The 25,652-nt window shown below is 48.4% G+C and overlaps 1 protein-coding gene across 2 annotated transcripts in view; it reads left to right on the top strand.

Annotated features, from left to right (window-relative positions):
* LOC137305518 (receptor-type tyrosine-protein phosphatase H-like) overlaps window positions 1–25,652 on the top strand; it is a 55,676-nt gene extending 30,024 nt beyond the window's left edge. The window contains exons 10-23 of one of the 2 annotated variants that reach the window (XM_067974380.1): window positions 79–357; window positions 1,110–1,388; window positions 3,082–3,354; window positions 4,435–4,707; window positions 6,821–6,914; window positions 7,808–7,861; window positions 9,740–9,821; window positions 10,077–10,167; window positions 13,046–13,122; window positions 15,185–15,319; window positions 16,099–16,221; window positions 19,918–20,075; window positions 21,210–21,345; window positions 23,895–25,652. In XM_067974380.1, coding sequence (XP_067830481.1) covers window positions 79–357; window positions 1,110–1,388; window positions 3,082–3,354; window positions 4,435–4,707; window positions 6,821–6,914; window positions 7,808–7,861; window positions 9,740–9,821; window positions 10,077–10,167; window positions 13,046–13,122; window positions 15,185–15,319; window positions 16,099–16,221; window positions 19,918–20,075; window positions 21,210–21,345; window positions 23,895–24,035 — 2,195 coding nt within the window. In that variant the 3' untranslated portion in view covers window positions 24,036–25,652. The remainder of the gene's footprint in view (window positions 1–78; window positions 358–1,109; window positions 1,389–3,081; window positions 3,355–4,434; window positions 4,708–6,820; window positions 6,915–7,807; window positions 7,862–9,739; window positions 9,822–10,076; window positions 10,168–13,045; window positions 13,123–15,184; window positions 15,320–16,098; window positions 16,222–19,917; window positions 20,076–21,209; window positions 21,346–23,894) is intronic. The other variant, XM_067974381.1, reaches the window with a different exon arrangement.

The following is a 25,652-nucleotide window of genomic DNA, read 5'->3' as shown; positions in this document are numbered from 1 at the left end:
GGCCACAGAGCTCAGGAAACACAGGACGGAGGGGATCTCACACTAATTAACTCTCTCTCTCTGCCTTTCTGTTGACAGATCCTTCTCCAATCACTGATCTGTCTCTGGTGAACAGAACAACGGATGGACTTACAATATCATGGAAAGCGCCCAACGATACAAGAGCCTCAAACTACACATACAATATCAAAGTCACAAGTGATACTGGAACTTTCAATAAGACCTACTCCACAGCGGCAGGAGCGACTATGTTCACAGCGACAGGCCTGAGTCCTGGGGTTCAATATAACCTGAGGGTGGAGTCAGTCACTCCTGAGAACACAATAAGTGCGCCTCAGAATTTGGAAGACACCACAAGTAAGTTACTCTCCATCTCCTAAAGTGACAGTAATTCCTCTGGTGGCTAAGTTGGTAAAGTCAGTAACAGGCCAGTCTGTGTAAAACCATGCAGGTTCCTGGTTCTAAACCTTACCTGCTGATTGGGAGTAGAAAGATCTTGCAATAATATAGCACCTTATATGCCCTTGGGGTATGCTGCTGCAGCATTTTACAGCCACTGCATTACTCTCGAAGTGTAGTCACTGTTGTTATGTAGCTAAATGCAGCAGCCAATTTCCACACAGCAAGATCCCACAAATAACAATAAGAAGAATGAACAGATCATTTGTTATTAGTTGAGTGAAGAATGTTGGCTGGGAAACCAGGAGAACTCCCTGCTCCTCTTCGAATAATGTCATGGGATTTTTTAATATTCACCACCTGAAACATTGGGCAGGCCCTCAGTTTAAAGTCTCATCTGACAGACGGCATCTCCGACAGTGCTGCACTCCCTCAGTACTGCTCTGACGTATCCCCTCTGCCCCATGTGATAGACACGGTGCTGTTTTTAACCACATTTGCATCTCGGATGTGACCTGGTACATCAGATATGACTTGGCACTCAAAATCTCACACCTGGGACCTGACAATGTCTGATCGCGGGCTCACTGATAACACTCACCCAACAGACAAGGAATATCACACTCCTTGAGCTGGCCACAGAGCTCAGGAAATACAGGACGGAGGGGATCTCACACTAATTAACTCTCTCTCTGCCTTTCTGTTGACAGATCCTTCTCCAGTCACTGATCTGTCTCTGGTGAACAGGACAACAGATGGACTTACAATATCATGGAAAGCGCCCAACGATACAAGAGCCTCAAACTACAGATACGATATCACAGTCACAAGTGATACTGGAGCTTTCAATAAGACCTACTCCACAGGGGCAGGAGTGACTGAGTTCACAGCGACAGGCCTGAGTCCTGGGGTTCAATATAACCTGAGGGTGGAGTCAGTCACTCCTGAGAACACAATAAGTGCGCCTCAGAATTTGGAAGGCACCACAAGTAAGTAACCCGCCAACTTCTAACAGCCCAGTAACTCCCCTAGTGGCTCTGCTGGTAGAGTCAGTAACAGGCTGAGCTATGCTAATTTGAAGGTACTGGGTTCAAACCCGGCCTACTGAGCTTAGCTGGGGCAGTAGTTCAGCAACTTGCCAAGGCTTCTTCAACAGCACCTCCCGAACCCGCGACCTCCACTACCTAGAAGGACAAGAGCAGCAGGCACATGGGAACAACAGCACCTGCACGTTCCCCTCCAAGTCACACACTATCCTGACTTGGACATATATCAGCCGTTGCTGGGTCAAAATCCTGGAACTCCCTTCCTAACAGCACTGTGGGAGAACCTTCACCACACGGACTGCAGCGGTTCAAGAAGGCGGCTCACCACCACCTTCTCAAGGGCAATTAGGGATGGGCAATAAATGCTGGCCTTCCCAGCGACACCCACATCCCATGAACAAATTTTAAAAAAAGACTCAGTATCTCTTGGTAATGGAACAGGGGGGAAATAATCAGCCTGGGCTTCTGTCCACTGCCAAGTGAGTATTGGATTGAGATGTTCTCCATGGTTGAATAGCTCACTGTTTAGCCTCGCACATGAGAAAGTGGGTGAGATTTTGGAGAGTGACTGTGAAGTGCAACTCATGGATATTAATAATTGGATAGCCATGTGGTGAAGGATAGAACACTAGAGCCTGCTCTTTAGTTACTTCGAAGCCTTTATTCATAGAGCTCCCCCTTACACACACACCACACCCGAGCTAAGCTCTCCTATAAAAAGGACACAGGAGAGTCCCCGAATGATACCCACCACCTGAATACAATTAACACTAATTGATATAAATCATACAATTAACAACGGAAGCCTTGTTTTCTGCACCTAATAAATTGTGGGTAGGCCGACTAACTCTGTAACGTTCAGTGAGAATTTATGTGTGAGTATTGTGACCCCTGTGTCTATGGATTCCTGGCATTTCTTTTGCTGTAGAGTTAGATCGGACGAGAACATTATGGAGGATGGACTATCCCAGCATTCATAACAATTGAGAAAGTCTCTTATTAAAAGTTATAACACCTACCGATTTAATGGACCGTGTTCATGACCACTATGGATGCTGAGACAGTCCCATCTCCACAGCTGCAAAAAAAGATACTTTCAACTCTTTGAGTCAAACTGTGCAGGGAAACAGGAGAGAAAGAGAGAGACATGAAAATGAAAGATGGGAGTGAGACATGCATTTACGCTGAATGGGTAAAGAAAGAACTTGCATTTATATAGTGCCTTTTATGTCCTCTGGACAATCGCACAACACTTCACAGCCGCTGCATTACTCTCGAAGTGTAATCACTGTTGTTATGTAGCTAAATGCAGCAGCCCACTGGCACTCACTGCCTGGACCCACACGTGAGAAAGTGGGGGAGTGATTGGAGAGTGACGGGTGAAGGGCATGTCATTGGAGGTCATGTTTTCAAGCACCTGACAAATTATGGACTGGCTCACTGTCTCTCTCACATTCAGTGGGAGATTTGTGTGTGAATATCATGATCTTGCTGATTAGAGAGCAAGAGGACGATATGGAGGCTGTATAGTCCCAGCGTGCATTGCAGTCGTGAAATTCTCCTATTAAATCTACACATGGGCACACACAGCGGAGGGGGTTTCACACTAATTGACTCTCTGCCTTTCTGTCGACAGATCCTTCTCCAGTCACTGGTCTATCTCTGGTGAACAGGACAACGGACTCTCTGACATTACACTGGATTGCACCCACCGATACAAGAGCCTCAGACTACACGTACAGCGTCAAAGCTGAATCCACGACCCGCAATCTAACGAACTGTACACAACCGGCAGAGACTATGTTTTCAGTGACAGGCCTAGACCCCGGGGTACAATATAACCTGAGGGTAGAGTCAGTCACTCCTGAGAACACATCCAGCAGTCCCAAGAATTTGATGGACGCCACAAGTAAGTTACACGTCTGCACCTCTTAAAGTGACCGTGTCCCTGGAGACTCTGCAGAGCAACAGTCCAGGTGTTCATTTATCATCGGTGCCATTGCATTTTATTTTAAGCCTCCCCCTCTTCCCCACCTGTTTTCATCCTTCCTCTCCTGAGGGTGCTGACCCTCGCTGGGGATACGGCTTCGTCGATGCTGAGCACCCTCCAGTACCCCGCCCAAGAGGCCATTCTGGGCAGGGTGTATCGGTGGGCTACTCAACCAAGGAAGGCAGCACAGCGCTGCGTGATCCTGTTCTCAGCTGACATCCAAACACATGCACTTTCCGGCAGCAGTCACTGGACAGTGCTGAGGAGCGCTTTGGGATGTCCTGAGGTCGTGAAAGGCGCTATATAAATGCAACTCTTTCTCTCTCACAGGGCTAGGAGTGACTGTGTTCCCAGTGACAGGCCTCTAGACTGCTGTACAATATAACCCGAGACTGGAGTCAATGACACCTGAGAGGATACTGAGTGCTCCTGAGAATATTGCTTACCCATATCATTCCTTAAAGGGACAATATCTTGGGACAGTGTATGCAGAAGAGTTTCAGACACTCTCTTGGGATTCAAAAATTACATTGAAATCATAATACGGAAACAAACCATGTTACTATTTATCCTGCAGTGGCCATACAGCACAGAAGGAGGCCATTCAGCCCATCGTGCTTGTGCTGGCTCTTTGAAAGAGCTACCCAGTTGGTGCCACTCCCCCTGCCCGTTCCCCATGGCCCTGCAAACTTTTCCTTTTCAAGTATTTATCCAATTCCCTTTTGGAAGTTACTATTGCATCAGCTTCCTGTGACAAAGACAGCCATTTCTTTCCCTGTCTCTCTCAGTCTCTGTCTGTCTCTTTGATGGACTTTTTTGTTCCTTTCTAGAATTGATTTTTGTGATCTCTGCTTTTCATTCCACCCGCGTCCGTGGTGCCTGGCCCTCGGCACAGTCCCGCCCACCTGCCCGCCTTGCTGGTTACAGTGTAATTCATTCTAATTCGTGTCACTAGTGAGGTGGCTTCGCTCAGACTAATCACTCCGTCTGTTTTAACAGTTCCTGACGTCGCATCTAAAATTCGCTGTGTTCAGGAAACAGGACACGCAGTTGAGGTCGAATGGAACAAACCACGGGGTAACTTCACCGGGTTCAACGTCTCTTCGTACGACGGGACGCATTTGCTGACGGTTCAGGCTATCAGCGCAAACAAGTGTCTCGTGAAGATTGAAAACCTGCAGCCTGGACGTCAATACACAATCGACATCTACACGCGAGCTGGCCAGAGCTACAGCGAGAAGGTAACCGTGCAATGTTGGACCAGCCTAACACGTGAGTATTCTGGATCCAAATGTTTCTCCGCTCCGGGTACGGACGTGTATTTTTTTTTTTAGACCTTGGTTAGCCCATTCTCACCGAACTGCCAAAGCCAGATCAGAGCCTCACCGTCCGGAGAGCCCGGGCCTGCAAATACCCTGATGGCCCGGTGGGTAAAGGCACTGCCCGCTGTAGCGCTGAGCCAAATGGACCGGAAGGGCCCAGGTCCGATCCACGGTCTGTGCCGAGTTCGCTGACCCGTGCATTTGGCCTCAGCACCCCTTGGGTAGGGATGAGAAAATCAGCCAGGGTTGCTGGTTCTCACTGCCGTCAACCCGCTATCACAAGGAGCGGTTGAGGTAAATAACGCAGATACATGGAAGGGGGAACGAGATAAACACGTGAGGGAGAATGGAGTAGAAGGATGTATTGATAGGGTGAGATGAAGTAAGGAGGGAGGAGGCTCGTGTGGAGCATAAACGCTGACCAGTTGGGCCGAATGGCCTGTTTCTGTGCTGTAGACTCGATGTAAGTCACCCCTCCCCATGTCGGCTGGTGTGGACCAGCTGGGGATTAGCTTCGATGCCCCTACAATGAAATGACACATACTATCTTGGCTCAGTCACGAAGAATGGCCACTTGGGTGAAGGACCAGAGGGTGACTGGCACCCATGTCACTGTATCCCAATAAGAGTCAACATTTTCAGGAGAGGAAATTGAAGGGAAAAATAACAACCCCTGGGCTATCGAGTTTCACTTCTTTAGGCCGAGGGGTCGATGATCTAATAGGTTTCAGGCTGTGTCACAGGGATGAGAATTCCGTTCACCTTTGCAAAATTACATCCATCACAGATCACCCAAGCTTGCTCGGTGTGACTGTCCCACTGCATTCCTTCCACTGTCGGAGGTGCCGTCTTTCGGATGAGATGTTAGACTGAGGCCCCTCTCAGGTGGATGCAAAAGGTCCCACTGCACTATTGGAAGAAGAGCAGGGGAGTTCTCCCCGGTGTCCTGGTCGATATTTATCCCTCAACCAACATCACTAAAAAACAGATAATCTGGTCATTATCACATTGCTGATTGTGGGATCTTGCTGTGCACAAATTGGCTTCCTACATTACAACAATGACTACACTACAAAAGCACTTCATTGGCGGTGAAGCACTTTGAGACGTCCTGAGGTCGTGAAAGGCGCTATATAAATGCAAGTTCTTTCTTTGCTCCTTATTGCTGACTGGACTGCAGTCATTGTCGTCTTGTAGGCAAACGTGGCATCCAACCTCCACCAGCAGCATCTTACAAACCGCAGTGAAGTGAACGACCAGTCAATCTGCTTTTGGCGATGACGGGCGAGAGAGAAATGTTGGCCTGGACACCGAGACAACTCCCTGCTCTTCCTCAACTACTGCCTTGAGATCTCTTACGTCCAGCTGACCAGGATGCTCACGTCCAGCTGACAAAGCCTCGGTTTAGAGAAAGCACCTCCGAAATGTAGCGCTCCCTCAGCGTTGATTGGGCGCCCGAGTCTCGGGAGGGGCCTTGAGCCTATAATTTTCTGAGCCAGAGATCCTGCAAGGCTGCCAGGATAAAATCTGTATTTAAAAATAAATCTGGTTCTTTAGGTACAGAGTAAGGAAGGGGCTCCTGGATTGGACTTAGGGGGGCTGAAGGTGATTAGTTTGTGCAATTGTACCAGATGGATTGCAGAGCTCCCACACCAGTAATTTCACATGTTCCTATGTGATAGTTAATAAGTCTCACTTGCATCCTGTACACCGCGTACAAAACTTCCTGACAAAAGTCCTGTTATTTTAACATTCACGGTGAGAAATTGAAGCTCGAATCACAAACAAATCCTTAAAATGGCGAAGAACCACGGGCTGCAGTACCATGAACGTACTGCTGGTGGCGCTACTTAGGTCTTTGGCCGTTATTGGCTCGCAGCGCCCCTTGAGGCTAGTTAGTGGTATTGCAGCTGGTTGAAGCAATGGGGGAGGGGGAGGGCCAAGTGGGTCTTTCTGGATGGATGAACTAAGATGGCTGATTGGCCTTCCTCGTCTGTATTTATATGATAAAACGATCGCTGGGTGCGTTCCTTGGGCTAACTGTCCATTTTTGTTCCGTGCAGCCATTATCATTGGAGCGGTTGTAGGCTCTCTGCTGGGTCTGCTCTTAATTGGTTTGTTGCTGTTTTTCATCATCACCAAGTCCAGGCCAAGGAGGTAAGTGTCGCTGTTTAATGGGCACTGACTGGGGACTTATCGGTGCAGAGAGAAAAGAAACAGACTTCGAGCCAAACCCGTCCCACCACTGATTAGCAGCATAGAGCAGACTGGGTAGTGCAGTGACCTTTCACCTCTGGATTTTGGATTCCCATCTAGCCCAGGCTGATGGCTGAAAGTCTCCTCGAATCATCCAGCACAGAAGGAGGCCATTCGGCCCATTGTGCTTGTGCCAGCTCTTTGAAAGAGCTATCCAATTAGTCCCACTCCCCTGCTCTTTCCCCAAAGCCTTGCAAATTTTTCCCCTTCGAGTATTTATCCAATTCCCTTTTGAAAGTTATTATTGAATCTGCTTCCACCGCCCTTTCAGGCAGCGCATTCCAGATCATAACAGTTTCTCCACTGGTTGGATTATTCCCGTGTGAAATGAGTTTGGGGCATTTTTGATCTAGTTTTTAGTGGGGGTGAAACCATAGCACAAAACTACCCAGAATCCCTTCCAAATTGACAATGAGATGTCCATCGGATTCAGAAAATTTGCTGCGGACTCACTGTGAACAATGGCAATATCCCATTGGTGCAGTAGGAGGCACCCTTTTAGGATGAGGTTAAGACACATTGATGGGCAATGTGGAGGGAGCTTTACTCTGTGTTTACTTGACCTGGGAGTGTTTAATGTGACCATGCAGTGGGAGCTTTACTCTCTATCCCAATATTCCCATGGATAGATTAAGGAGTACCTGGCCTGGGAGTAAGGAGTAATGGGAGATGGTGGCGTTGGGATTGTGAAAGGCTTCACAGGCAGATCTGTGAATGGTGGAGTTGTGATCCCATTGGATAATAGAGGTTCTGTTCAGTGATATCTTTTTTAAGTAACTCCTCTCTCGTTCCAGAAAACAACCAGATTCTGAGTTTTCCCCAATGTCCACCATTTCTTCAGAATTCAAGTAAGTGATATTTTTCTCGATTCCTGATGATTCTGATTATTGCCCATCGCCCTCCCCTCCTCTCTTCCCCCTTTGAGGTACTTTATAACCTATAAAAACTGCAGCTGATAATCAACTCCTAGTCTCTTAACACCGAGGAATTAGACTCTCAGACACTCAGTAAACTGCCCGGCTCGCCTAGATTCAGTAGCAGCGGAGACCTACTTTCTAATGGTCTTGAGAACTTCCACTGGATTCACCGCCTGGGTGGTTCCTGCCCAGAGGCTGCACGGAGATTGGCGCCAGACACGAGCGGTATTGGGAAACGGCGTATCGCTGCTCATCGAAAACCAATGCAGCGATGTCAAAATGCCTTTGGTCTCTGCTGTGTCGTGCACAAGCCTTGGTTAGGTCGATAGGTAGACTGATCAATCGTAGGGACTCTGGCCGCAAGGCGGCACTCTTCCTCCCATTTTTGTTGCTCCCCTATATTGGGGGGTGGGGGTGAAGGGAGAAGAGGGTCTCAAGTATCTCATCTGCTCTATAGCGGCTGTGTCGTCAACATGGCGTTTGCCATTGACCTTTTGAGAGAACAAGAATGCGCGTAGTTTTTTGCTAAAGGTGCAGCTACAACATTAAGGGTTCATGGTGTACTGGGCTTAATAATGCTGAGGTCATGAGTTCAAATCCCCCACCCCCCAACTGTTGCAGCAGAAAATGACCTTGAAATCTACCATTTTGTTTAAAGACCCAACTGGTTTCTTTAGGGATCAGAACCCACCGCCCTACCTGGTCTGATCTACACCTGGTTGACTCTCTAATGTCCTCTGAAGTGGCACTGAGTTGTAAGAGCAACCACTGACAAGAAGGCCCACCACCACCACCTTCTCTGGGCAACAAATGCAACCTAGCCAGGGTCACCCACGTCCGAGACCATTTATAAAAATAAAAAGGCTGCACTGAGTGACTGGTGAACGTTCCTTTGTTGTGCTGTTGGCCTTGGTGGGAGAGTCTGCTGCTCTCCTCGATACGCAATGTCAAGAGAAGAAAAATATCTATTGATGATTCACCAATGCCACAAACCCACCAGCTAGGAGCCTGGTATTGGTGAAACACTCCTAATGTGCCAATTGGATGTTCTAGCACTCCCCATAGCTAGTACCTGGACACCTTGAACCTCCCCAATACAGATCCTGAACCCCCCCCTCTCCCTATACATACCCTGAGACTGGATACACTGATCACCTCAAACATATCCTGAGACTGGATGGACTGACCCTACCCTCAATACAGATCCTGACACAACCACCACCCCCCAATACACACCCAGGGACTGACCTACCCTGCCCCACACCACCCAGTACGCAGACAGCGAGAGGCAAAGATACAGCTGAGATACAAGCCGCAATGTCATCATATAATTTCATTCACTGGAGAGATCGGGCACCTCTCCCTGCCCTCTTTTCCCCCCTCCACCCCCTGCAGTCTAGTTCCAGGAAGCTCACCATGCTGTTGGGGTACCCCGTCTAAGTGCGTGTCCTGCATCTGTGTACTCAGAAAGTAAGTGTCAGCAGGAAATGTGAACATGGTGGGTATCACGGCCGACTCCAAACATGTCCTCCTTTGACCTTCGCACATGCGGGTTTACAGGTGGGCTCACTGGCTGTTTCCCTCCCCCCTCCACAGCCCATGGGAGGGGAGGTCGATCTTATGTGTTCCAATTGCCTCACCGGTTGACATCGACTGAACTCGGTGCAGGTCAGGGATCAGGCCTGGGTCCTAGTGTGTATGACACTCCAACTGACCTACTTGGTAGCAAGACCCCCCTCTTTAGCAGTAAAGTTTCCCATTAAGTGTGTCTCTATTAGGCGTTCACTTTCACTCTGTTTTGTTCAATAGGCCTATTCCTGTGGGTGAATACGAGAGTTACTTCCAGGACAAGCACGCTGACAGTGATTTTGGTTTCGCTGAGGAATACCAGGTACAGAAAGAGTCACAAAACAGGATTGGTACTTTTGATTGAAATGGTCACTCTTTGCTGTGTAACGATCTGTTTCCGACACTGGCAAGTTTCACATGCACCATGGGTGTGTGAAGAACACACTGTTGGTTTCATCCTCCCAGTAAGGTGAGGACGGTGGTGCGCGCAGAGTGCAATCTTATGTTGGACTGCAGTAGGCGTAGACTCTTCTGACAGTGGCTGACCAACAATCCCTCTTCTATTCACAAACTGTAGAGTCTGAGTAATGTGGGCACAGAACAGTCGAAGAAAGCTGCCCAGGATATGGACAACAAAGGGAAGAATCGATACATTAATGTCTTGCCATGTAAGTAACCAACTTGGCATCTACCATGTAAATCTGGAGCACTGTATGATGTTCATTTTCCTTTCCTCCATCAGTTTCTCCCCTCCTCTCCTGAAGGCACTGACCATTGCTGGAGTCCGGATTCCATGGGCACTGACCATTGCTGGAGTCCGGATTCCATGGGCACTGACCATTGCTGGAGTCCGGATTCCATGGGCACTGACTATTGCTGGAGTCCAGATTCCATGGGCACTGACCATTGCTGGAGTCCGGATTCCATGGGCACTGACTATTGCTGGAGTCCAGATTCCATGGGCACTGACCATTGCTGGAGTCCGGATTCCATGGGCACTGACTATTGCTGGAGTCCAGATTCCATGGGCACTGACCATTGCTGGAGTCCAGATTCCATGGGCACTGACCATTGCTGGAGTCCGGATTCCATGGGCACTGACTATTGCTGGAGTCCAGATTCCATGGGCACTGACCATTGCTGGAGTCCGGATTCCATGGGCACTGACCATTGCTGGAGTCCGAATTCCCATTGGCATTGACCCTTGGTGTGGTTTGGATTCCATGGGCACTGACCATTGCTGGAGTCCAGATTCCATGGGCACTGACCATTGCTGGAATCCGGGTTCCATGGGCACTGACCATTGCTGGAGTCCGGATTCCATGGGCACTGACCATTGCTGGAGTCCGGATTCCATGGGCACTGACCATTGCTGGAGTCCAGATTCCATGGGCACTGACCGTTGCTGGAGTCCGAATTCCCATTGGCACTGACCCTTGGTGTGGTTTGGATTCCATGGGCACTGACCATTGCTGGAGTCCGGATTCCATGGGCACTGACCATTGCTGGAGTCCGGATTCCATGGGCACTGACCATTGCTGGAGTCCGGATTCCATGGGCACTGACCATTGCTGGAGTCCGGGTTCCATGGGCACTGACCATTGCTGGTTAAATGGTTACCTGGTTAACTCACTGGTTAACTGGTAATCCAGCTATACTGTGAAAGTAGTTCTCGGAATGTGGTTAACAAATGGAAACACAGAGCCCACAGAAAAGATTAATACCTAATCTAAAAACCCTCAACCAACACAATAGGCTCAGGGACTCTTTCTTTTAACTCTTAATAAGCAGAAACTTTGAGGAGACTTTATTGAAGTTTTTAAAATGATGATGGGACTTGAATATGTACATGTGGTCAGATTATTTAGGGAGAACAAGGGGAGATAATTTAGGGAGAACAAGGGGAGATAATTTAGGGAGATAATTTCACAACCTCAGGACGTCCCAAAGCGCTTTACAGTCAATTAAGTACTTTTTGAAGTGTGGTCACTGTTTTAATGTAGGAAACGCGGCAGCCAATTTGCGCACAGCAAGATCCCACAAACAGCAATGTGTGATAATGACCAGATTTTAGGTGTTGGTTGAGGGATAAATATTGGCCCAGGACACCGGGGGGGAACTCCCCTGCTCATCTTCAAAATAGTGCCATGGGATTGTTCATGTCCACCTGAGAGGGCAGACGGGGCCTCGGTTTAACCTCTCACCCGAGAAACGGCACCTCTGACAGTGTCAGCCTAGATTTTGTGTTCAAGTCCCTGGAGTGGGACAACCTTCTAACTCAGAGGGTGAGAGTGTACCCGCTGAGCGACGGTTGATATCGCTGTGGTCAGAAGGTTGGTTGATGTTGAGTTATGTACCTCCTGGTCATTGTTATCTCCTGGAACATGTTTTTGATCACCTTCAGGGGTCGGAGAGGAATTGCCCAGAATCCTTTGTTCTCTGCATTGGCCTGGGGGTTTGTTTTAATCTGTTTTTCTTGCCCCTCCCAGGAGATTACATGGCTGTGTGGGTGTGGAGTGTTAGGGGCCGTGTTGGTTAGTCGCAGCACTGCTGAATGGGAGGGACTCGATGGATCTTTTTCTGTCCATCTTTGTCAATATGTTCGTAAAACACAACAGATGAATATGAGTGAGAGGCAGTCTGGCCCTGAAATGTGTTGTATTTGCCAGTGTAGAGAATACAAACTTTTCCAGTGATTCAAGAACCTGGGCAATAGTCAGTCAAAGCAAGTCACACTTACGTAGTAGTTTAGTTAATCAAAGTGATTATGTAATGATTTAAACAATTCATACAAGCATCAAGCAAATCGAGCAATACATACAACCTTAAAAACCAAGGGTTTCAGCATCAAGGCAGTTAGAGTGGTCAGGCCTGTCGTAGGTCTTAAGGATTCTTCTTTTGTTGTTGGGTGACCCTCCTCTAGGCAAAGATTTTTTAGGCTCCACCAACTGCAGAAAAGAAGCTGCCATGATGTCTTATTTTTATATGATTTTTGCCAATTGGGGTGTGGGTGAAAGTTAAGAGAAGTCCCATTTTGGCCACTCACCCACCGTTGCATTAATGAAGGGCGGTTGACCACTGAAAACCATGTGAACTCAGGTGGGAGCCTTTTCACCATGTGAAACCTGCTATAGCTTTTTGTCCGTGTGAGCCCAGGTGCGAGAATTGTAATGGTCTTTCTCAAGGATTTCACTCTCTCAGCACTGTTTTTCCAAGTCAGTTGTTTTTTGAGAACGAAGAAGCTTTTCAAAGTTTCTGCGCATTGCTGCTGTCGTTCTTATCAGTTGTCATTGAAAACCGAAGTCTCTGGACATTGCTGCCTTTGCAGTTTAAGCTTATAATCTCCAAAGGTCTAAATGTAATTTCCAAAGGGGCGTAGTTAACCCTTTCCTTCAAATGTAATGTCCAAAGGGTTTTGGATTTACAATATTCAAGGGGTCTTATCCCCTGCCCTACACTAGGTTACAAAGGGAGGTTCCTACCTGCCATGTGTCTAAGATGGCGTCTCATTCATTGACATTGTTATCTCACTCTTGCTTCTTTCAGATGATGCAACCAGAGTTAACCTCACTCCTCAGCTAGACAGCAGCACCTCCGATTACATCAATGCAAATTACATGCCTGTGAGTGTTGCGTATTAAAGATTAGGAACGGCTCTGATTAGGGCCTGCATCTGTAACCGTGGCAACCCTGACCCCAAACATTCACATTGGCAAAATATCAGAACTTACTGTGAATTTAAAGGTCATGATACTTAATAGAGACTGGAAGGAGGAAGGATGTTAGGCCTTTCATCTACCCCTCACTTTGAGAGGGTGTCTGAACAGTTGGTCCCAATTTCTGGGATGAGTGCACTAATTTAAATACTCATTTACTGGTCTATTTTGTACCAAACCAAATAAATGAAGTGTTTGTAACAATTCAAAGCATTTGGAGGCTGATAGGAGCCTTTGAATCCCCAATTAATTTAAATACAAGTCATGCCTTCTTCATTTGTCTGAGCCTTCAACCATATAAAATTTTCCTCAGGTTGGAATGCCTGACTTTCTTGACAAATATCCAAGAATCCATTTGCTTTTGGATACTTTTTTTTTTTACCTGCTCCAGTAAATGTAATCTGTTGAAGGTATAAAACTATATTGTTTTTTGAGATAATGTTTACTCAATCCGTTCTATTTTCAAAAAGCCGTTCCTCATCTTTTACTAAGAGAGTTGGGAAATGTAGTTTTTACAAGGCCCCCATTACCTGGTTACAAAATGGCTGACACTGCGCAGAGGCCGAAACGGTTACAGTCCATTAAACAATCGCTAGGGTTACCACCGTAAGGCTAAGTCCCTTTGATAAGTACAAAACCAGACAGGGGTGAGATAAGAAATGAGACAGTGCTGAGATTTGCTTTGCCCATGGTGCAAATTCATTGAAAACCTTTAGAACGAACACATTCCCGACACGAGCAGGCCCACTGGTTTGCGGTGACTGGATGAATCAAATTCTGTTTTCATGACACGGGATTTGTGCCAGAGTTTTGGGCAATGACGTTCCTCCAATCTCACCCATTTTATTTGGTGAAAAAACTCAAACCAGAGGCCGAGAAAAGATGAACCAAAAGCGCAGACATTCAGCGTTGCATTTGCATCTTAGAAAATTCTGGGATGGTTAAAAACCCGGAGAGTCCACAATTTCTCTGAGTGAGCTGATGTGGAATTTCTAAAATTCTTTTTTTAAAAAAAAACAAAATTCTATGCTTTTTTAAAAAAAAAAGTAGTCAATTTTTTTGTCAATAACTCCTATGCCTCATGATATGGCGCCATTAATTATTGAACTCTTCAATACATTTGCATCATGGGTAAAGCAAGCCTGGGATCCGACTCTCACCCAGGCCCACCTTATCCTGCACAATGTCCGGCTTTAGGCCTGGCAAATGAATGACAAGCCACCTGCTCTCTCAGCCCTTGTTAGTGTCAGTGCTGGCTGGCTGATACGTTCTTCCATTAGAAGGCCAAGGGCAGCAGGTCCATGGGAACACCATCACCTCCAAGCTCCCCTCCAAGTCACACGCACCATCCCGACTCGGAGATATATCGGCCGTTCCTTCATGGTCGCTGGGTCAAAATCCTGGAACTCCCGACCTAACAGCGCTGTGGGAGGACCTTCACCGCACGGACTGCAGCGGCTCAAGAAGGCGGCTCACCACCACCTTCTCAAGGGGCAACTAGGGACGGGCAATAAATACCGGCCTTACCACACATCCTGAGAATGAATTTTTAAAAAGTGATCCTGATCCAGCCCAGTGAGACAGAAACTGAACTTTAGGGGCTAGTATTTGTCTCTCCATTTTGATGTCCTCATTTTGTTTAAGTCCGTGCATAGAGCCCATCCATTGGCCACACACGCACCAGTTGGTCTTTGCCAATCTCACACTGGGTGTCGCTACAGAGCAGTGATGATTTCCACTATTGGCTCAGCTCTGTTTAACACCTTACTCAGGATGGCTGATGTTGGTATTGGAGAATTTACTGGGTGGGGTACCATGGGCATTAGGTGTTAGGTGACCTCTTGCCCCCTGTTCTAAATATCTGTCCCCACACATTCCAGCCAGGACCATGTCCTTCCCTTCAGTGCTTTTTTTTCTTTTACTGGTGGCTCCTACTTTAGTATTTTCACTCCCGCTGTTTCCTTCATAGGGTTACAAGATCGATAAGGAGTTCATCGCTGCCCAGGGACCTCTCCCGAGCACCGTGGTGGATTTCTGGCGAATGATTTGGGAGCAGAAATCAGAGGTCATTGTGATGCTGACAAACTGCGTGGAGCTAAACCGGGTGAGTCCCTGATTCCCAATTTGGACCGGACAAGTCGCAAAGTTAAACCAACAGTCTCAGGGATTAGATCTCTGACCTTTCACCTCTGGGGCCTGGAGTTGAATTCACCCCTTCCCATCATCCCAGGTCTCTCCTCAACACCCTGTCTGAGATGGTGAGGGATGAATTGTACCAAGGCCCTCAACAATAGTCCTGTGAAACCAAGTAGCCTGAGACCACCCTTTGGTTTTCTTCTTTGAGGCACTCGAGGCCTCTGGAGTTATTGTTTTTGTATCTTCACACGGAGAATAGGGTGAAGCAGTGGAAGGATTCACAGGCTGATAGGCCTCGGCACGACCGCTCCATCCATGGCCGGGACCATCTCTACACCAGCCGGTAGGGTGCTCAGTCCTATACGATGGGAGGGCTTTATGGACTCCCACAACCCTATATGATGAAGTGGGGGGGAGGGGCAGGGCGGGTCACCCACACCCAACCGACCGACACGAGAATCCCGCTGGATGTCAACCCAGAATTCAGAGCTGGAGCTCTGGCCTCCACTCGCCGGGACTGTCTTGAGTGGGGTTTGAACCCTGAACTTTCCAACTCGGAGGCAGGAATACTACCACTGAGCCAAAGGCTCACTCCCTCTTAGTTAGTCACAGTTGGTATCAGGGACTCACTGTGCGGAGGATTCCAAAGACGATTCCTTGTCTGACTGCTCCACAAGCCTTGTGTGTCACACTATCACTGCATTATTTTGGTTGAGGCTCTCTTAAATGTATTTTCTTTGGTTCCAGGTCAAATGTGAACACTATTGGCCACTGGATTACACACCATGTACCTACGGGGACATCACAGTGACTGTCACATCAGAGAACATCTTACCCGAGTGGACCCTCAGAAAGTTCATTATCAAAGAGGTGGGAGGCCATTTACATAGGAACACAGGAATTGCTAGATGGAGAAAACCAAGGTCCATCTAGTTCGCCTTCTACCATCCTGGCAGTCGCAGGATACATTGATAATGGATTTGTTGACTAATCATAACAATCAATCTCTATCAATTGGTCTACAACAGACCCAGACATGAGGCGAGGAAAACCCCCAGTGGTGGGGAGTCTTGGGATCCGTGGGGAAAAAAAAAATTGGAAAGGGCCTGTTATTGGGCGGGGGTAGTGCAATCCGCTATTACCCCACCCAATGGCCCCTGCGCAGGCAGGACGAGACTTTCGTCAGGCCTGAGGACTTACCTGCAAGCAGTGTTCCGAATCAGTGTTAATGAGGATTCAATGCAATTCACACTATCTACCAGCAGGGGAGCCCCAATCTCTTAAAGGCAGGCTGTCTCTTAAAAACCTCTTAAAGGTAGCTGGTGCCAGTTATTTGCTGATAATAACAGTCTGCTGTCTGCACGGAGTCTGAACGGAGATCAGACATCACACACGTAAAACACAGATGCAGCTCCCGTCCCTATGTTTACAAACTGATGAGTTATGTTAAAACATTGAATAAAGGTTGCGCACTACTAAATCCCACATTCCCCAATCTGCATGCCAGTCCTCACCAATCTGCCCATCTGAGCTGGTACCAGGCCTGTGAGAGTGCATGCACCAAGGTTCTCTGCTGATGCACTGGAGGCTTTGGTGCAAGAGGTGGCCAGAAGGGGAGACATCCTATATCCGCAGGGCAGGGGGGCAAAAGGCCCTCCAGACATATACCCAAAAGGCAGTGGGGGGCAGCGGGGGATGAAGTCAATGCCAGGCACACAGCATCATGAACGTGGATGCAGTGCAGGAAGAAGTTCAATGACATGAGTGGTCAAGGTGAGTGAGGTCAACTGTCAAGTGGCGTCTCCTACCAACTGCACCACGAGCCGTGGCCACTGCTCCATGCACTACACCCCCCCATCACCCACATACCAACAAACTCTTCCAATCAGATGCTTCCTCTCACCCTTACACATTACCACTGTTCCAGCTGCCCACCCGCAACTCACAGGCTACACACACTGGCAGCTATTCAACCATGACAGGCACATCACCCAGACGCACGTCCTGCTTTCTTGCAGGAGAAGGCGGCGCATATCAGGACGCAGGAAGTGGCAGTGACATTCAGCCCCTCGAGCCTGTTCCGCCATTCAATGAGATCATGGTGGACCTGTGACCTAACTCCATATACCCGCCTTAGTCCCATATCCCTTAATACCCTTGGTTCACAGAAATCTATCGATCTCAGATTTAAAATTCACAATTGAGCTAGTATCAACTGCCATCTGCAGAAGAGCATTCCAAACTTCTCCCACCCTTTGCGTTTCCTAACTTCACTCCCGCACGTCCTGGCTCTAAATGTTAGGCTATGTCCCCGAGTCCTAGTATTCAAGTATAGGAGGCCTCCAAAAACAGGTACAAATGTCTCGACAGCCAGAAGCAATAATCCAGCCACTAACCTGTAAATCCTGCATGGTCCCTTTAAATAGTGCTGGTGGGGGTTCTCCAGGCACTCCAAGACATGTTCAGATGGTCGGGCTCAGATGTTGAGTTGAGCATTAAGTGCCAAAATGGTGTCTATCACTTTAAATTAGCGTTGTACACTGATTGTATCCATTTTCTCCAGACTGTCCATGCTCCCGGTGTTCGGTATTGGCGCATGCGCTAACTCCTATACCAAGATGGCGCCCGTCGCACGACACGCTGGAAACGTGCACGCGCAGCCAAGACGCCATCTTGGATGTTGGAGAGGCCGCGTAGCGCCGAAACAACGGGCGCTACACGGTCCAATTTAGTGCCGATAGGTCCAAAGTCACCTGTTCCTCCCAAGCCTGTTACACTCACCACATGTCATGTCTCAAGTTACTCATCTACTGGAGCCCAAAATGTTATTTTCTGAAAGAGATCGATCTAATTTGGATTTGAACGAATCAACACTCTCTGCTTCCACTGTCTCCCCAGGGAGCCTGTTCCATAGACTGACCACTCGCTCACTGAGAGATTGTTTCCACAGATTAGTTTTGAATTTATCCCCTTCAAGCTCAGGCCGTGTCCTCAGGATCTACTGAACTGGACAAGGTGAAGCAGCTTATCATGGGCATGGGCATGATTGCGGCTTGTGGAACAGATACGTTGCATGGGTTTACCGTAAACAGACTCCGCTGAGATCCGGCATGAAAATCTGCTAAAATTGCAGCCACACTGCTCTCATTAAAAGGACCAAGATGTTCTGCAGAAGGTCCACTCCCAGTGACTTTGGAACCATTGGAGCCTACCCTGCTTTGCCAGTTCCTCCTGCTTCTAGTTCTACGTATCTACTCCCCTTTTTCGCTATTCACACACTCTTCACGTTCTGTTCGACCCTGAGCTGAGTTTCCGACCTCATAGCCGTTCCATCACAAAGACCGCCTACTTCCACCTCCGTAACATCGCCCGTCTCCCGCCCCTGACTCAGCCCATCTGGCCTCAAAACCCTCATCCATGCTTTTGCCACCTCCAGACTATTCCAATGCTCTCCTGGCCGGCCTCCTATCCTCCACCCTCCGTAAACTTCAAATGATCCTATCCCACACCGAGTCCCGTTCACCCATCACCCCTGTGCTCGCCGACCGACATTGGCCCCTGTACACCCAAAGCTTCCAATTTAAAACTCTGATCCTTATGTTTAAACCCCATCATGGCCTCGCCCCTCCCTATCTCGTAACCTCCTCCAGCCCCACAACCCTCCGAGATCTCTGCGTTCCTCCAACTCTGACCTCTTGTGCATCCCTCCTCCCTTCACCCCACCGTTGGCAGCTGTGCCTTCAACAGTCTGGGCCCTTGAATTCCCTCCTTAAACCCTCTTCACCTCCCTCTCTTCCTTTTTCTCGACTAGCGTTTTGTCTGTTTATTCCCATGTGAAGGGCCTTGGGATGTTTCTCCGTGTTAAAGACACTCTTTAAATGCCGTATTTTATAGCTTTAATTTTTATCATTATCCCTTCTTTTGTCTCATGCAAATGTCGCTTCTGCCATTTCACCATCTCCTGTTCTCCGCCTAAGCATTTTACTGGTACTTTGATTCCTTTCTCCGTGTGTTTGCTCGTTCTCTGTTTTTATCCCCTTCTCTTCGTTCAGTTCCTTTCTCAATGCTGTCGGCTGTAATATCTCCCAGTTGTGAGGAAGTGGCCCTACCTATCGACCTTAGTTCTCCCAACAGATCCTGCCTGACCCGCTGAGTGTTTCCAGTGTTGCCTGGTTTTGTTTCCAATTTCCGGCATCTGCAGCATTTTGCTTTATGTTTCTGCTAGTTGGAGCTGGGGGGTGTTTGTAGGGGGTCTGCTATTGGTTTGGGGGGTTGGGGGCAGGAGGTGGAATCAGCCAGGGCTCCTGATAACTATTCAATGGCCCCATTTGTTGGAAGTGGATTGAGGAACGGGTTGAGTCTGGCCGTGATTCCCCACATGATCGAATATCCCATCGGATTTTCCCCGTCTAGGTGCACTTGTGAGTTAAGGGTGCTTGAGCGAGTTAGGGGAGGGTGGCCAGTGCCTCTGGAGCTGGTCACATCAGGAGGCAGCGCCTTCGGGAGAGGAGGGGAGAGAATCAGAGGGGAAAATAGCACCACTGAACCTCTGCCTTCTCTGGACAGGCTGGACACTCGGATACACGCATAGTCTCCCACTTACACTTCACAGCCTGGCCGGATCACGGCGTTCCCGAAACCACGGAGAAACTGATAGAGTTCCGGCAGCTAATTCGGAATCACCTGAACAGCAATCAGAGAGGCTCTCCTGTCATACACTGCAGGTAAGCAATCGCTTTGGTTACATCTGTCTGCTGACCGGAGCCTCTGGTTTGTTAAGTGACCGTAAATAACTGACTTCGAAAAACTCCAGGCACCCTCCTGTGTGCAGAATTGACTTGTGCAAATTAGTGATAGCGCAGGGTACAGAGAGACAGTGTGAGGGAGAGGGATTAACATCAGTAGAGATACAGTCAGTAACACAGGGCACTGGGGGGAGAGGGGTTACTGAGTGACAGTGTGAGGGAGAGGGATTAACATCAGTAGAGATACAGTCAGTAACACAGGGCGCTGGGGGGAGAGGGGTTACTGAGTGACAGTGTGAGGGAGAGGGATTAACATCAGTAGAGATACAGTCAGTAACACAGGGCACTGGGGGGAGAGGGGGTTACTGAGTGACAGTGTGAGGGAGAGGGATTAACATCAGTAGAGATACAGTCAGTAACACAGGGCGCTGGGGGAGAGGGGTTACTGAGTGACAGTGTGAGGGAGAGGGATTAACATCAGTAGAGATACAGTCAGTAACACAGGGCACTGGGGGGAGAGGGGGTTACTGAGTGACAGTGTGAGGGAGAGGGATTAACATCAGTAGAGATACAATCAGTAACACAGGGCGCTGGGGGAGAGGGGTTACTGAGTGACAGTGTGAGGGAGAGGGATTAACATCAGTAGAGATACAGTCAGTAACACAGGGCGCTGGGGGGAGAGGGGGTTACTGAGTGACAGTGTGAGGGAGAGGGATTAACATCAGTAGAGATACAGTCAGTAACACAGGGCGCTGGGGGAGAGGGGTTACTGAGTGACAGTGTGAGGGAGAGGGATTAACATCAGTAGAGATATAGTCAGTAACACAGGGCGCTGGGGGGAGAGGGGTTACAGAGTGACAGTGTGAGGGAGAGGGATTAACATCAGTAGAGATACAGTCAGTAACACAGGGCGCTGGGGGGAGAGAGGTTACAGAGTGACAGTGTGAGGGAGAGGGATTAATGGAGAGAAGTGGACAAAAATACCCAAAAGAATGCTCGAGTTGATCAGAATTCTTTGCAACAAGCTGTGCTGTCGGGGGAGCTGAGGGGGGAACGAGCCTGTCTCTTCCGTCTAAAGGCAGATTCCCTCACCCAATCTCTGTTTAATTGCAGTGCTGGAGTTGGACGCACAGGCACTTTAATAGCCCTGGATTGCCTGCTGCAACAGATACAACAGGAAGGAGTGGTCGATGTTTATGGGATTGTCCACCGCATGAGGTTGCACCGGCCGCTCATGGTCCAGACCGAGGTGAAAGGTTTCTCCTTTCTTGTTTCGCTGTGAATGTTTTCATTGTTACTTTGAGTGATCTCCTCTCCAGCTCCGAACTCTTCGCCCTCTTGAAACCACCTCAGGAGTTCGACGCTCTGATCAATCCCCAGGCCCCTGTTGGTGCTGCTCAAGACTCTGAACGTCCCACAACTGAAATTCTCAACTTTTCCACATATCCAGTGCCTCCTATTGGGAAGTAGGAATGCTCTCCAAATCATGAGAATATTCATTCCCTAGAGGTCACTTTCCGATGTCTGCCACAGCTCTGAGTTAGAAGGTTGTGGGTTCATAATCCCTCTCCAAAGTCTTGAGCACAAAATCTAGGCTGACACTCCCACTGAGGGAGTGCTGACACTGAGGGAGTGCAGCATTGTTGGACATGCCATCTTTCAGATGAGACGTTAAACCGAGGCCCCGTCTGCCCCCTTCAGGTGGACCTAAAAGATCCCACAGCACTATTTGAAGAAGAGCAGTGGAGTTCTCCCTGGTTTCTTGGACAATATCCCTTTTAAAAAAAAAACAGATCATCTGGTCAATAATCTCCCTGTTGCTTATGGCATCTTGCTGTACACATATTGACTGCTACATTATAACTGTTGAGGGTTGTGAATCTTTGGAATTCTCTACCCCAGAGGGCTGTGGATGCTCAGTCGTTGAGTATATTCAAGACTGAGATCAATAGATTTATGGACACTAAAGGAATCAAGGCATATGGGCGGGAAAGTGGAGTTGAGTTCGAAGGTCAGCCATGATCTTATTGAATGGCGCAGCAGGCTCGAGGGGCCGAATGGCCTACTCCTGCTCCTATTTCGTACGTTCTTATTACACTCCAAAAGTATTTCATTGGCTTTGGGACGTCCTGAGGTTGTAAAAGATGCTATATAAATGCAAGTTCTTTCTTTGTATTTGACATTGCTCACTAAGCTGACATGGGACTGACAGAAAAGCTTTAAACATTCGGGGTGACCTGTGACACCAGGTGCCACAGCGCCAGGTGCTACCCTTTCACAGAGGGAAGTGGGCTAGCCCAGGAGGAAGTCTTGTTTGTGGAGTTTTAGCTTCCCTGAAAAAACAAGGAAGAATTCAGCTGCATGAAATACCCATTAGCCCTCCTCGTTTGTCAAAACTCCGCAGGTAGAGCTCCCATGATAAAATCGACTGCTCGAAGTACAGGTGTACAAAGCAATGGGATCAGGGATACTCCAAGCCTTGACCTTTCACCTTTGAAACCCAGCCCAGACTGATGCGATGAGCCTCCCCTCTCTGCTGGCGATAACAGTCCCTTTATGTAATGAATTTGGAGATTCCAGCTCTGTTCTTGGTTGAGCTATCAGTCCAAAGCACAAAAGTGCATAGAATTCAGCACTGACTTCTCACAGAGGTCAGGAGGTTAGTTAGTGTGGGAAATGGAAATGTCACATTGGTTCATTAGGGTTCGCTGTTCTGAGGTTGGGGTTGAGATACATTACAGAGACAGTGTAGAGGGAACTTTACTCTGTATCTAACCCATGCTGCACCTGCCCTGGGAGTGTTTGGGTCAGTGTAGAGGGAGCTTTACTCTGTATCTAACCCGTGCTGTACCTGCCCTGGGAGTGTTTGATGGGACAGTGTAGAGGGAGCTTTACTCTGTATCTAACCCGTGCTGTACCTGCCCTGGGAGTGTTTGATGGGACAGTGTAGAGGGAGCTTTACTCTGTATCTAACCCGTGCTGTACCTGCCCTGGCAGTGTTTGATGGGACAGTGCATAGGGAGCTTTACTCTGTATCTAACCCGTGCTGTACCTGCCCTGGGAGTGTTTGGGTCAGTGTAGAGGGAGCTTTACTCTGTATCTAACCCGTGCTGTACCTGCCCTGGGAGTGTTTGATGGGACAGTGTAGATGGAGCTTTACTCTGTATCTAACCCGTGCTGTACCTGCCCTGGGAGAGTTTAATGGGACAGTGTAGAGGGAGCTTTACTCTGTATCTAACCCGTGCTGTACCTGCCCTGGGAGTGTTTGATGGGACAGTGTAGAGGGAGCTTTACTCTGTATCTAACCCGTGCTGTACCTGCCCTGGGAGTGTTTGATGGGACAGTGTAGAGGGAGCTTTACTCTGTATCTAACCCGTTCTGTACCTGCTCTGGGAGTGTTTGATGGGACAGTGTAGAGGGAGATTTACTCTGTATCTAACCCTTGCTGTACCTGCCCTGGGAGAGTTTAATGGGACAGTGTAGAGGGAGCTTTACTCTGTATCTAACCCATGCTGTACCTGCCCTGGGAGTGTTTGATGGGACAGTGTAGAGGGAGCTTTACTCTGTATCTAACCCGTGCTGTACCTGCCCTGGGAGTGTTTGATGGGACAGTGTAGAGGGAGCTTTACTCTGTATCTAACCCGTGCTCTACCTGCCCTGGGAGTGTTTGATGTTGACAATGGAGCCAAACAACTCCTCGCTTAGATAACCACAAGATTTACTTTCAATATGGATGTCTCTGTGTCACCTCGCAGCATGTAACCATTCCATCTCTGTTCTCTATTTTCTGCTCTTTAGCCTCAGTATGTCTTCCTGCACCAGTGCATTCTGGATACAATACAATCGAAGCAGCCTGAAGAGGCCATCTACCAGAATCAGCAGGACCTCGTCTATGAGAACGTTAGTGCCATCACTGCTGCAAACAGACATCCCATTTAGTCAGAGTTACAGCACCGTTCCCTCCTGCTGTGTTGCCATGGATACATGGGTGCAATTTGTCTATAACTGTATTTGTGCCTTTATTCTGCGCTCTTTGATCTCAGGTCCTGCAAAGGTTACAGCTTCAAGGCCAGAATGAATCCAAAATCAGCGATGTGCCGTCTTCTTCCGAATGTCCTATAATTACTCGGGCTCCATCATTCCATGTCTCTATTTATGTTTCCGTGTCCAAATATCTCCATCAGCAAGTTCTGCCTATGTCCCACCATTTCCGCGCCTCTCCCACTGCCTCTGTATCTCTGTCTGTGTCCCACTGTCTCCGTGTCCCCAGGTCCTACGGGCCTGCATTTTTGCATTCAGTACATTCCAAAGTTCTGTTTGTGAAGAGTTGCTGCGGGGGGTTTGACCCAACACCATCCTTACCACCGAGAAGCAGCCTCCTGATTGTCACGATGACCCGTCACGCTGCGTCACAGGGATGATGGAACCTCTTAATGTCCCAGCGGTTTATGACAGAAGCAACAGGCCGAGGTTTACCCCCAGACTGTTCTCCTCCACCTGCAGTGAGCAAGCCGCTCCCTTGGTTTGATGGAGAGCAGGCTCAGTGTTGGGGCCGAGTCGGGCGACAGAGGTTCAATTGCCTGAAGACTGTGGTACGTTGAAGGGAGGCCGTTTGTTATTAAAGGTTAAGTGGACAGAGGGAGCATTAACTCGAGGACCATTTCAAAAGGAAGGAACGCGCTTAAAATCAAACAGTTAAAATGAATAATGTCGCGGGGACTTTAGCGACACTGGGGGTGATATTCGTCTTGGACAGAAGGGCAAAACGTGCGAATCGACCCCCTGGTTTACGCCCCGCCCGAGTTCAGTGGATAAGATAATCGGGAGCAGTGTCAAACGGGCGGCTGATTCGCTATCGTCCGTTTTGCGACAAACGTTACCCCCACTGTCCTCTCGGTGGCCTGGGTCCTAACCCAGCCCGGGCTGCCACTCTTAACTGGCACTACATTGGTATTCTGACTCAGCGAGGCCACGGGTATCTGGTGTGGGAAATGAAGGAATGCCACACCGGGGCCAGTAGGAGGTGCCTTTCTGAGGTTGGGTGTATGTTTGGGGAGGGGAACTTCTGTTGATCCTCATGCACTGTGTTTAAAATCTCAATTGTTACCATCTTTCCCACTGCAGTGAACTGTTGGATTTTTAAGGCTAATTCTGATAGCGTGACTCCCCCCATAAAAGGGACCCCGATGGAGAGATTTCCCTTGTGATGGATTATTCCAGTGGTTCACAGTCCCGTCTGTGCTGAGAATTAATTCCAGCAGTTCTCACCGAAACACACCCAACAATCATGTGACCCGTGCCAATGATTCTGAATGTAAGAATTATTAATTTTGTATGACTGTGTTTCTAATTCTGATTTGTGCACCGTTTATATTTTATTGATTGAATTCCATTTGGAAGATGAAAGGTGCAGTTTCACACCCATCCGTTGTGTTCTTGTGCACTCAGACTCCGTGTGTTGACCATGTTCTGGACATTTGGTCTCATTGCATCCAAATCGTCTATTTTGTAATTTATAATCGTACAAAGCAATAAAGATAAAGTTTATTTGTTGTA

Source organism: Heptranchias perlo, chromosome 40 (assembly GCF_035084215.1).
Source record: "Heptranchias perlo isolate sHepPer1 chromosome 40, sHepPer1.hap1, whole genome shotgun sequence".
Taxonomy (NCBI): Eukaryota; Metazoa; Chordata; class Chondrichthyes; order Hexanchiformes; family Hexanchidae; genus Heptranchias; species Heptranchias perlo.
The sequence above is the reverse complement of the archived record's forward strand: the minus strand, read 5'-3'. Positions and strand labels throughout refer to the sequence as shown.